At 41.0% G+C, this 13862-nt stretch overlaps 1 protein-coding gene across 2 annotated transcripts in view; it reads right to left on the reverse strand.

Moving 5' to 3' along the window:
- Window positions 1–13862, reverse strand: part of LOC136831313 (juvenile hormone epoxide hydrolase 1-like) — a 31318-nt gene that overhangs the window by 9162 nt on the left and 8294 nt on the right. For both annotated transcript variants that reach the window (XM_067091506.1, XM_067091505.1), the window contains exons 2-5: window positions 11035–11217; window positions 1446–1624; window positions 1074–1309; window positions 241–373 (exon numbers count right to left, since the gene is read on the reverse strand). In XM_067091506.1, the coding sequence (XP_066947607.1) occupies window positions 241–373; window positions 1074–1309; window positions 1446–1624; window positions 11035–11217 (731 nt within the window). The remainder of the gene's footprint in view (window positions 1–240; window positions 374–1073; window positions 1310–1445; window positions 1625–11034; window positions 11218–13862) is intronic.

Here is a 13862-nt window from a genome sequence, read left to right on the forward strand (position 1 = left end):
TAAGCTAGTTGAAGTCTATTTAGTTAAGCTTCCTTCCCTTCTGCCAGTGCTTTCACAAAACCCTCGTTTCTGGCAATGTTTCTTTTATCAAAATCCTCTATGCCATATTGCGCAACATCAAATAAGTTTTTCCATTTAAAACAGGTCTCATGTCTCACCATACGTTAATCTTACCGCATGGTGCTTTTTTTTTTTTTTTTTTTTTTTTGCTTAACTGTATAAAGTAATAGCGTATCTTACTTGTCGGGGTACATTGTGGCCATGAAATTGGAGATGATGGCACCCCAGTCGCCACCCTGGAGGTAGAACTTGTCATAGCCCAGTCTCTTCATGAGCTTCAGAAAGATCTGTGATGTTTCCATAAGTCCAAGACCTGAAAATTATTCGCATCATTATTCAGCTGTTTACCGATACCACAGAGTATAACCCTTCCAACCACTCCTCTGGCTGCCTTGAAAGAATTGTTCCTACACGAGAGGTAAATATCGAAGTTGGATGGCTGGGTTAGAGGATCAAAAGCGAAAAAAATTGTGCAGACACCTGAAGAAGGATCGTAGCAAAGTTGAAAAGTGGAACAAAGATCAACCTTAGGAGATTAAAGCCCTGAACTTTGAAAATGAACCCCAGATGAAACTTCACTTACAAAAAAATAATGTAAGTAAAAACTAAAACAAATTTGGAAAAAATACTAAAATCTTAGCAAACTAAAATTTAACTATGGATGAAGAATTTGGATAATGAGTGTAAGAATATAAAGAAAATAAACTTCTGAAAACAAATTTTCTACTTAACTTATCTTCCCCAAAACATTCAATGAATGATGTGTTATTAATGAGAGGGTAATGCCAGACTGTCAAGATACTGGCCAGCAAGTTGTGTTTGTAAGTCGGATCAGCGCAACGCATAGAAGAGCTGGACAGCTAGGTGGGTGGAAACCAAATTAAATGACAGACAGCTTGGGATTGCAAAGAGGGATTGAAAAAGAATTGACTACCGCCTAAAGTGTGCCACGCACAGCAGACTGTAGACTGTACCACCCCACATGGTATCATCAGAAAACTAATTGACCAAACCTTGCTTTGCAGAACTCTGTGAAAATCCGTAGCCAGGGATGGAGGGACAGATAACTTCAAAGACGACGTCGCTGCCGTCCTGAGGCTTCGTCAACAATGGCAAAATGCTATAAAACTCGACAAAGGAGCCTGGCCAGCCATGGATCAACAACAAAGGAACTACTTTCGTTCCTTTTTTCTCAGTGACTTTGGCACTTGCTCTCAGGAAGTGGATGTCTAGACCCTCTATCCGTGTCCTGTGTAAAATTAATGTTACCTGTAGTACTGCTATTATTACTGATGTGACTGATGTCATTGTTATTACTATTATTATTAACTGATGTCATTGGTATTACTATTATTATTAATATATGTTAATTAAGGAACACCTACTTAAAGTGTGGATATTGGTTCAGCCTCTTCTCTCGCTCCGTCCAATTGTACTTGGTCTTCCAGTAAGTGACTATCTGTTCGAGGGTGTTCTGACTCATGCCGTAAGTAAAATTGGCTCCAATCAGGGGAGGCGTGAGCCTTAATGGAAGTCCAAGCCGGGTCTTCAAGTCCTCTACATCCTGTAGGGTTGGTTTTTTTTTTAAGAAGATTCCAGATATTCAATACAAACTGTGCTTTTCATTTAAAGTTTAAAAATTCAATAAATAAAAAATACATATTTTTATTTTAAAAATGTAACAATCTGATTAAAATAAGAGACGAAATTCTATTTCCTTTCAAATATAAGCAGTACAGCAATACTTGTCAGCAAATATTACAGTATGGCATTCTGCATCAAACAGCATCATTAAGATCTGTGTAAAATATATAAGGCCAAGTACATTCTGGTTAAATTTTGATTTGCTCTTCAGTTAGGTTGTCTAAAAAGATAGGTTTTCATCAGACCTGGGTTAGATAAGAGCATTTAGTTGTCTATCATGCTGGCCCTTGAATTTTAAAAAATCAAACACAAAAACCTATATGATTCCTTTGAGTGCTCATGACATGCAAGAGTTTGGAGAAAAACAGCATCGAGCTAACAGTCGTACCAAAGGGGGAACTTTCATTTAAGGAAGGAAACAATCTAAGTAAGGCATGTGATAAATGGGTGGGGCAGACCTCTTTAGGACTTCAATACCAGTTTGGAAGTATGCTGCTTAGTTGTAATTAGATTCTTGCCAAAGGAATCTCACATAAAAGAAACTCAAAGTACCATTTAGTACCTCTGCCAAGAGTTAGGTACCAGAAGTTTCAAACCATCTCCTGCGGGGAGGGTTTAGACCATCTGCCTCCATTGATCTAAGCAGTAAATTAGGTGCTTCACAATTATTTAACTATGGCAGATCGCCACTGCAGTGGAGAAGGGCATGCAGGTTATCAACCTCGTCCAAAAGAGACTTGTGAACCAAAAGGTCAGCCATCTTTGGAGCTATCCCCCTGCAAAGTGAAATTATATATAATGCATTACGTACAACCCTCTCAGTACGATTTGGAGTACGGTAGCAGGCAGTTTACTCATAGCAGTCCATGGTCTGGGATGTGCTCCCACAGAAAACTTTTTTTACTTAACCCTTCAACCTAGCTTTGTGATGTGTTTTGGCAGCAAAATTTGCAAACTATACACAGTATATACATATATGTATATATATATATATATATATATATATATATATATATATATATATATATATATATATATATATATATATATATATATATATATATATATATATATATTTACGTGGGTCTTTTGGCTGATGAGTTTAATTATTAATTTAAAGAATTTATATTGCCTTGCTTAACCTAAGACCCACGTAATCCTATCAGTTAAGGCTGAAAGTTACCTAAAAAAAGACAAAAAAAGTTAACATAACTACGTTAGGTCACCAGCAGAGACTAGATTACTGAAAATAGCGATTTAGTCTGAGCACATGAGCTAAATCAACAATATTGCTCAAACATCTAGTTCAACAGGGAATATTATTGACTGATTTCTTACAGGAGCTAACAACAGCTCCAACTTCGTCCCACTTCGGACAAAAGATATTTCAACATAAAGGGGTAAATAACGCAACAGCTTGGGGCCTCTTGTGACGCGTCTATAAAGCAATTTCAAGCGCATGAATTGAGGATCTTTGTATAAAGGATGCTGATTCTTCTCCAAACAAGATGGTGGCCAGGTTCCAAGACGTGTACAGTTCGCTGGGATAGATAATGCAGTGATCAATTGCATCAGAAGTCCTTGGCCGTTGGGATGGCAATTCTTCTCCTGAATTCGAGACTGAGACAAAGGTCAGGTGGGCTGCCCAAAACACTTCTGTTTGGGTCAGGAGCTACGCTGCATCTGCCCTTTGAATCGTGTGGAAGCTTGGGTTGCCACTGGTCTCAGCTTCTCCCACAAGCCAACATGGGGTGGGTGCAGTTATCGTCTGTAGAATAACAAAAAACTCGCCAGTACAAAAGTCACAGAAAAGTGAGCTTCAGGTACAATCTAGCTAAGGGTGGTCCTAGCAAAACCTATCCTGTCTGATATGCCTCTAAACTAAAATTCCCACCCCTTTTGATGGTTGGGCTTTGGGCACAACTCCTGCTCGCTTGCTTCCCTACCTAGCATGCCCTCTTACTTTAACAAAGAGAGAGCTTTTTTATATTTCGATTAAATCAAGGAAGGGAGGTCGAACGGCGATTACAACTATTTATGATAGCTCCCCCCCCCTTAAAAAGGCCTTCATTCCCTTTTAGGCATGAAGGTCTGTACTAAGTAAGCTGTTCACCTTGATTACTTTACTCTTGTCCCCTGAACAGATTTGGCCCTTGCAATGCAACTAGCTAAGGATCTACCTGACTCTAGAATGGGATATGAGCTTTAATCACTTACTTTCTACAGACTCCTAACACTACTTAAAGTGCTTACAGATGTTTACGTGCTACCTCTGATGATCGTGATATTCAGTCCTAGCCAAATAGTACATTCCATTGTGTCTTTTATGACATAACCTACTAGAACACTGTCGTAGCACCAACGTAAAGGACAATGAACTAGCTAAGTCACAATATTCTTGCAAGTATGCAATGCCTTACACTAGAATTTGCAATCACAGTAAACAAAGACATAATCTGAGTTCTTCAGATGAGTTTTTCTTTATATGGAAAGTGCGTGCCTCAACGTAGGTATTAGGCCATGCGTGTCATGAGCTCAGTGGCTCTATTCACAACAGTTACGATTACTGGCTTCACAAGATATACTTACGTGGTTACGGCTGCTCATTGCAAGGTTTAACTGATGAGGTTACTATTACTACTTACTCCTCTGGTCTAGGCTGTTCCTAAGACAGAGATCATGTTGGCTACCTCCTCTGGGCAAGAGCCAGGATCACTCTGAGATGGAAAGGGCATTGTGCCAAGAGGGCACGAGTGCCAGGATGAGCACATGGCTCTTACAACTACTTGGCTCTCTTCTGCCCCTTCTTCTTCTTCTTCTGGTTCCTCCAAGGCCTATCTATGTCAGTCCTAGGAGGTGATGAGGGCACCGACTCTGGGGAAAGGCTAGAAGGGCTAGCGGCCGCAAAGTCAAGGGTAACCTCAGAGGCTACAGGAGGGCTCCCTACTCCAGCTGTTGCGACAACTGGAGCAAGAGCGGTCTCAACCTCTGCATCCGGGAGGCCAGCTCCTGGTCTCCCAGAGAAGGTGTAGCAGTTTGATCCACCAGGAGTTCATCCTCTGGGGACGGATTTGGTGAGGAAGTGTCGGGTGCCAGAGGCTCACAGGTTGTTAAAATTAGTGCTGCGACAGGTCCTGGATCTCCTGGAAGAGGATTCGTCTCATGATCTGGATCTGGCACAGGATCCAATTCTTGTAGTAGTTCAGCGTCCAAGACAGACGGAGCATGGCACTGCTCAGAGCTCACAAGTGGCACTGGCAGAGACTGACGGTCAGGCATGCCTGACATGGGGTCCAGAGGTGCAATACCTCGTGGATGGCTTGAGTTGGGCTGAGACAGATTCCTGTCCCAGCTGGAGGTCAGAGCTTCTTGGGGAGTCTTGATTTGGGGCGTCCACTGGGCGTTGCTTATTTGGGCAGCCCTCCCAATTAGTGGAGTGGCCTGTCACCTTGCATGCTCTACAGCAGTACTGCTTCTTTCAGTGTCCTTTCGTGGAGAGGGAGGACTAGGCCTGGAATTGCTTTACGTGTGCCCCTCCTGCTGACCACTTCGGCAGGCATAAGGTGGTTCTTCTTCTTTTGGTGGCATGCCAGTCAAAGTGGCTGTGCTTTGAGTTGGTGATCCTACAGTCGGGGCCTCCACTGAGGAGGTAGCGTAGCTGCAAAGAGGCATTGGGGAAGGGCTTTCCCAGAGGAGGTCCCACCCCAACAGGAAATCCACTCTGTGCCTGATTCCACTCACCATGCCAAGGCGGTGAGGTAGCGTGCCCCAAGGTGTCGTGACCTTGAACTTGACTGTGGGAATGGTTTTGGTGTGGCCCTCTACCCATTTCATCTCCTACCGAGTTTGCTCATCAACCAATGGCCCTGGCTGGCATTGGGGCCTGGCAATCAGGCTAACTCGGCTGCAGTGTCCTCCGTGAAAGATAGGGCCACTGGCAGGCTACAGCCATTAAGGGGTGCCACCGAGATGAACTGGGTATCCAGCCTCTCGGGGTGAAGTATCTTCTGTGGCCCAGCCACGGAGAACAAGGTGCTTATCAAGTTCACAAACTTGGTGGCTGGGACATGATTTGAGCAGGCCAGATGTCCAGCACTATAGTGGCCGGCAGCACCACAGGATCGGCAAGAGCCCTTTGTGGGGGCTCGGTTACCTGCAGTGACTATTGGTGGAGAGGGTTGAGTGGAAGTAGAAGGAGAGGAGTTCTGGTTATTGGTAGTAGGCTTATTGGGGCCCAACTTGTAGCAGCAATCAGATCCAGTGTGCCCCACCTTCTTACAGTGGGTACATGTAGGCTTGCTAGGCAGTCCGTAAGCTCTTCGTTGGGCGAGTCGGTAGAGCTGTGGACGAGCACTCGCTAGGCCCGAGTTCGAGTCTCCGGCCAGCTGATGAAGTGTTAGAGGAATTTATTTCTGGTGATAGAAATTCATTTCTCGTTATAATGTGGTTCAGATCCCACAATAAGCTGTAGGTCCCGTTGCTAAGTAACCAACTGGTTCTTAGCCACGCAAAATAAGTCTAATCCTTCGGGCCAGCCCTAGGAGAGCTGTTAGTCAGCTCAGTGGTCTGGTAAAACTAAGGTATACTTTTTTTTTAGGCAGTCCATTCTTCAGTCGAGTCAAGCCTGAGAGGTACCCAGGTGGCACTAAGAGCCTTTGAGATGTGCTGTGGGACTGGTTGTAAGTTTCCCATGAATTGGCCATAAGGCAGGCTTCCATAAGTGTGGTGGGCTGCTTGTCATCGAGATACACAGCAAGGAGTCCAGGCACACATTGGAAAAGATCCTCCAGCATGATCTGATTAAATAGAAACTCGAATTTAGTGCACGACAGGGAGTCGAACCAATGGGTACCAGAATGGGTCTTGTGACAGGCCCTTTCAGTCCAGGACCAGCCAACTTCCTTGGCAAGACCTCGGAACCGCTGTCTCCATTTCTCCAGGGTTATTTCGTAGGCTTTCATTATGACCCTACGAACTTCTACCATGTCGCCTCTTTGGTTCTTCTCCAGTGAGAAGAGGGCTGCCTTAGCTTTTTCCTTCTATGTGCTTGGCAAGCACTAAGGCCCTCTCTGTCTCGGTGCTTATGGCTCTTCCTCAGGCCACTTGGGGACTAGGGAATTAATGCTTGAGATTGGAGCATTTGGTGCAGCTGGTGTGGGATTGGAGGCTTGTTGAGTAGCCTGAGCTTCAGCATTTTCCCTTCTAGCCTTCTCCAACTTGAGCTAAATTTCTTTGAGAGCTAGCTCACTTTCCTTGAGAGCTTGCTCGCTTTCCCTGAGGACTAATTCATGCTGTCTTCTCTTCTCTTCTCTTGCATCTTTCAGCTGCCTCTGCTCTGCTTCATACTTCCTCTGTTCCTCAGCATACTTCCTCTATTCTTCAGCATACTTCCTCTGTTCCACTTCATACTTCCTGTTCCTCCTTTTCCTTCCACTGTTGCGCTCTTTCTTTCCTCTCTTGCTTGGCCAAGTCATCCAGCTGTTCCTTAACCCACTTGGCGAGTTCTTGTCCCATGAGACCTGTCTCCTTCCCCAGATCCATGAAGGCTCTGTGATGTTCTGTAGCCATGGTTCTGGTAGGTAAGGGAGTCTACTTGTGTTGACTGGATGTACTTTGGAATTGAAGAAGTGTCCCTCAGGTTTGGGTGACACTTCAGTGGTGTGGCACCTTTTAATAAGGTGGCACTGTGGCTGAGTGTGCCGTGCAAAGGTCACAATTATGGTACTCAGTAGCTCTAGGTACAGGTGTAGCTTATGTAGTCACAAAGGACTTTTGTCTTTGGTGGCACTATGGTGCCAGTGCATTCCTAGGAACCAACACTTGTCTTGGAGTACAACTAATTGTACTAAGGGGAAAAAGGCACTCTGCCCAAGCAGAGTGTAACTAATAAGTAGGAGAAAAAGGCAAGGTAAGAAGAAACAGATAGGTAAGCGCTTCAGTTTGTGACAGTGCCTCAGATTAGTGGTACTGTGGAAAAGAAACATCATTTTTGGTTGCTTTGGCCATCATGGGTTTCTAGTTCCTAGCACCAGCTGTGTTACTTCCTTTCATGCGGAGGGAGGAAGGCTTTTATTCTTGAGTCTGGATAAAAGACCCCACTCGTGGCAGACAGTTTTCAATAACTGTGGTTAATCTCAAATTACCCTCGTCTATCTGTGGGATAGAGGTGCTTCTTTTTATTTTGTTTAATTTAATTAATTATTCCTATGTCGGCCCGTTCTTTCAATGAAGACAGTGCATGTACACTTCTGAGCTATCTTAAAAGCTTATGTAAATGGATAAAAGAAATGGGAGAGGTAGGGAGAGCGAGAAAGAAAAGTATCCAGCAAGCGAAGTTCGCACTGCCTGAGTAAAAAAGGAAAATTGTAAATGTACACGAGCAGGTTTCTTTTTTGAAATACTTCTTATTTTGACTATGTTAGGTAATGGGTTACACTGCCAATATTAGCATGCCCTATTACCATTCTCTTCTTGATTCTTGATAAAATTCTTTAATTCTTAGGCTGAGAAGTGTGGTTAAATTATGAGGTTTTTTTATATATAATTCCCTGCAAAAGTGTACATTTGTGTAGGAACTTTTGTTACATTTCCTAAGTAAATTATTCCCTGACTAAATTATTAACTTTCTTTTACCTGTTGTATCAAATCCTATACCTAATTTTCCCTTTAATTGAAGTATATTTTTTTCTCTAAGATTTGCGAGTATGGTAATGCACAAGACAAAGTAGTTTGCTAAGTCGAGCAGGTGAGGCAGACGTTATTCGTGACGTCACACAGGTAAACAACAACAACATAGCTTCAAGATGGCGGCTACTGGCTCGCAGGCAACCCGTTCTTAAGATGGCGGACGGGTCATGTGACCACACACAGCTGATGGCTCAAAACACAACGGCTTTACTGGGAGCAAGTGGACACCGACTGGCAGAGGAATACACAACCTCCCGCCTTTCTTCGCTATGTTATTACAATACAAAAGAACTAAACACTTGAATTCCTCTTACAAACAAACGTGACTAAGGTGGGAATGTAAGTTTTAACTTAGAATACCACAAATGTGAGTTATATTATGTTATAAAGACAGAAAACGAATTTATTATGATATTCTCTTTTTTTTTTTTTTTGGCCCCAAAATTAAATCCTACAGGTGTCGGCTATACTTACTGCAGGCCCTTCAAGATACAAAGGAATGGACACGTGACGTCCTTACTGGCCTGATTTACATTAGTGTAAAAGGCAAATTATGAAATTAAACACTGATACCATTCATTTGCGATATTAATGGAAAAAGGAATTTGATATGATTTCGCATGAGGGAAAGTAATTCTCTTCATGACGCTCAATCAGTGGCCTTCTCTCTAGGGCTGACATGGTTGCTGATTTGTAAGAAATATCCTATGGACTGTAAATTGTCCATCCCATCTTACGAGAGAAGCACTAAGCACGCGCTCTCCCAGTACTGTCATGCAATAGCTAAGTAGTTCAAAAAATTTAATATCATGCATTAATTATTGGCCAGCTAATAGCAAAATATTAAATCTTTGCTTAGTAACTTATTACGACCTTGACTGGTATGCGGGTCTGGCTCAGTACAGTATTCGAAACGCGGTAAACGTTTCCTTATTATTGTAAATTGCAAATTATAGCTGCTCTCATCTAAAACACACTTTCCTACCTACTCTTCTTATTATAACATTGGTATTATTAATATTACTTACCTTTGCCTGTATCACTGTTTGGGAGAATTTAGCATGAAATTAATATGATCTGACTATTTATCTTTGAAATAATTGGTATTTAATTTGATTCCAAGTTCTTTATCTCTGTTTAGAGAATGTTACTTCTAATCCCAGAGATATCAGCAGGGGTCGACACTGTTACATGGGTCATTCATCTGATGAGTTTAATTTATAGAATTTATATTGCCTTGCTCAACCTAAGACCCAAGTAATCCTATCAATTAAGGCTGAAAGTCTCCTAAAAAAGACAGATAAGTTAACATAACTACATTAGGTCGCCAGCTGAGACTAGATAACTGAATATAGCGATTTATTTTGAGCACATGAGCTAAATCAACAACATTACTCAAACATCTAGTTAAACAAGGAATATTATTAACTGATTTCTTACGGGAGCTAACAACAGCTCCGACTTCATCCCACTTCAGACAAAAGATATTTCAACATAAATGAGTAAATAACGCGATTGGGGCCTCTTGTGACGCATCTATAAAGCAATTTCAAGTGCGTGAATTGAGGGTCTTGGTATCAAGGATGCTAATTCTTCTCCAAACAGATGGTGGTCAGGTTCCAGGGTGCGCACAATTCGCTGGAATAGATAATGCAGTGATCAATCGCATCGAAAGTCCTTGGTCCATTGGGATGGTAATTTTCCCAAATTCGAGACTGAGACAAAGGTCAGGTGGGCTGCCCAAAACACTTATGTTTGGGTCAGGAGTTACGCTGCATCTACCCTTTGAAGCGTGTGGAAGCTTGGGTCGCCACTGGTCTCGGCTTCTCCCACAAGCCAACTTGGGTTGGGTGCAGTTATCGTTTGTAGAATGACAAAAAACTAGCCAGTACAAAAGTCATAGAAAAGTGAACTTAAGGTACAATCTAGCTAAGGGTGGTCCTAGCAAAACCTATCCTGTCCCCTTTTGGCAGTTGGGCTTTGGGCATAACAACTCCTGCTCGCTTGCTTCCCTACCTAGCATGCCCTCTTACTTTAACAAAGAGAGAGCTTTTCATATTTCGATTAAACCAAGGAAGGTAGGTCGAATGGCGATTACATGAATATTTATAATATATATATATATATATATATATATATATATATATATATATATATATATATATATATATATATATATATATATATATATATATATAATATATATTCAAGCAAAAATATACATAGCAATCACTGTACCCGTAAGGACGTAGTGCCAGCATTGCACTTCACATGCTAAACTTGAGGCATTTCTAAAGGGTAGTTGCAGCATCCCTTCAGCCTCCAGCTGCATCCACTTTTTGACCTTTTACTCTGCCTCTATTTCTGCTCCCTATCTTGAATATTGCTGTCCAGCTTCTCTAACTGCTGCTTCTTAGTGCAATTGTGGGGGTTTTCTCATTTTTACTTTTAGATCCTTGTACTTTGTTTTTTTTTTTTTTTATATCCCTTTATCTTGCTGTCCAATCACTCCAACTCCCTCTTTTCATTGCCTTAACATATGAATGGCAAGAAGTACACCAATGCCTGGCTGAAATTTCATAAAATTAAATCAAAGAACTGTAATGGAATGTGACACCAATTTTTTCTTCTTTGTAAACTTACATTCTCTGGTATTTTTATCTTGAAAGGCTTGATGGTAGTATCTTCAGGCTGGGGTTGGCCAGGCCCCCACCATGGGTTTGGATCTATTGCTGGAATTGGTGGTATCACCAGCATCTTCTCTGCCACCTTGAAGGCCACTCCTGCAACCAAGACACCTACGACCAAAAACTTGATTGCTCCCATCTGGAAAACACAGAGTAATGATATTGAAACTAACCCAAGTATCAACATACATCTATAACCATTGTATGAAATTTACTGGCCACAATGACCACGACTCTACACATACAATTGTGTTAATAAATAACAAAACAGGAAATCTACTGGTCTTAACTGTATGGAAAAAACAAAGGTAAACATATAACATTATATGAAGTCTATGGGTCAGGTTCACCACAAGGTGAGTTCAAGTTCCGCTCAAGGACTTTCAATGGCACCACAACCCTTTCTGTGAGCTATGGAGAAGGTGGTTGAGTTGGGCCCACAGGTCTGCCACCTAAGTCATCAGCGGCCTCTGCCCGATTCCTCCAAGTCTCGCCATGAGCAGAGAGGGGCTTAGGCACTAATCATGGTACAGTATATATGTGGTATCAAGGACTGTGTGTAAAAGCACAGTGACCCCTCCCTTGCCTCTGCTGCACACTCGTGACCTTTAAACAACTTACACAGTGAACTCCAGATTCTTGATTTTTCGGTGATTTTGGACAGGTTGAATAAAGTTTATTCGTTTCATTTCCATTTTTCATTTCCCAATTTAGAAATCAAATTTTTCAAGGGAAAACTATCCAAAAATACTGATAAATCGAGATGTTGCAGAGTTGAATGCTTGTCTACTGTATTGTATTTACAAAAATATAATATTATTGTTAAAGATGTATTAGCATGATATTTTTATAAAGGTTTTTACAGTGGAACTCAATTTAAAATATACACCACAACCCACCCTGCAAGATAAGACAAAAAAAATAAGTCATTCAACTTGAAGCGGTCAACCAGTTCCACAGTCAAGTTAAAGAATCAGAAAAAAAAGAAAAGACAATGACAGACCCAAGGTAGTCTAAGCCTGTTTACCTATTTATTTATTCACGTTACTGCCCGTGTGAAGGTTACACACACACACACACACACATACATATCTGCTTTCTCTGCATCTTTTCCCACTTATATATATATATATATATATATATATATATATATATATATATATATATATATATATATATATATATATATATATATATATATATATATATATATATTATATTTCTCTCTGCATCTTTTCCCACTTCTGTGCGGGGTGGATGTTTCTGACAGCTTTCGTCCACCTGGCTTGGTCAAATACGTCGTCCTCTGACAATTGTTTGTCTCTCAGATCTCCAGCTACATCAATCCGCCTTCACCTTGGTCTTCCTCTCGCTCTCCCACCAGGCACCTCCATCTGCATCACTCTCCTCCCTGCATACGTCTCATTCCTATTCATCACATGGCCATACTACTGCAGTCTTCTTTTCTGGGCCTTGGTAGTTCCTCTTATTCTTTCATTTTTTATCGTGTCCATTTTTATTACTCTACACATCCACCTGAGCATTTTCATCTCTGCCGCATCCAATTTCTTCTCTTGCACTCTCTCTACCGGCCATGTTTCTGCTCCATACATCAAAGCTGGTCTCACTACTGTCTTATACACTCTTCCTTTAACCTCTATGTTGATTCTACGGTCGCATAAGACACCTGACATCTTTCCCCAACTTTTCTATCCAGTCACCTCACACGTCTCGAACTGTCGACCTAACCGCCCAGTTCTCATCGCTGCTGGGAGAAAGGGAGCTGGAGATTGGTACGATACACGTACACATCGTTACCGGGATCTAAGCGATGTCAGGCAGGGCAGCCGATCGAGGCTACGGCCTGTCCCAACGCCAAATCAAAGTCCTTCGAAAAGAAGGCATCATGCTTACCCCATATAAAAATGGGAAAAAGCACGTTAAAAAAGAAGAATATATATATATATATATATATATATATATATATATATATATATATATATATATATATATATATATATATATATATATATATATATATATATATATATATATTTATATATATATATATATATATATATATATATTATATATATATATATAATTATATATATTATATATATATATATATATATATATATATAATATATATAAATATATATATAATGTGTTTGCAGACCTTCAGTCAGAGAAAATAATACAATTTTGTTTATCCAGTGGAAAAATTTCAACAGAACTGTAAGTTTTTAGCTTTGAAAAGAAAACTATTGTGCCGGCTTTGTCTGTCCGTCCTCACTTTTTTCTGTTCTCACTTTTTCTGTCCCCCTTCAGATCTTAAAAACTACTGAGGCTAGAGGGCTGCAAATTGGTACGTTGATCATCAACCCTCTAATTATCAAACATACCAAATTGCAGCCCTCTAGCCTCAGTATTTTATTTTATTTGAGGTTAAAGTTAGCCATAATCGTGTGTCTGGCAACGATATAGGCCAGGCCTCCATCGGGAACGTGGTTAAAGTTTCATGGGCAGCGGCTCATACAGCATTATACTGAGACCACCGAAAGACAGGTCTATATTCGGTGGCCTTGATTACAAGATGCACAGAAAACTCGCTTGCGACGAAGAAACTTCGGCGCATTTTTTACTTGATTTTTATTGTTGTTGCACTTTTGCACAATATGAGCTATATAAAAATACAGACGAGATTGTTTTGCATATGAAACGTAAATAATCAATTATTCACATAAACAACAGATTAAAAGTAAATAACTTAATCAACTAGGA

This window comes from Macrobrachium rosenbergii, chromosome 48 (assembly GCF_040412425.1).
Source record: "Macrobrachium rosenbergii isolate ZJJX-2024 chromosome 48, ASM4041242v1, whole genome shotgun sequence".
Taxonomy (NCBI): Eukaryota; Metazoa; Arthropoda; class Malacostraca; order Decapoda; family Palaemonidae; genus Macrobrachium; species Macrobrachium rosenbergii.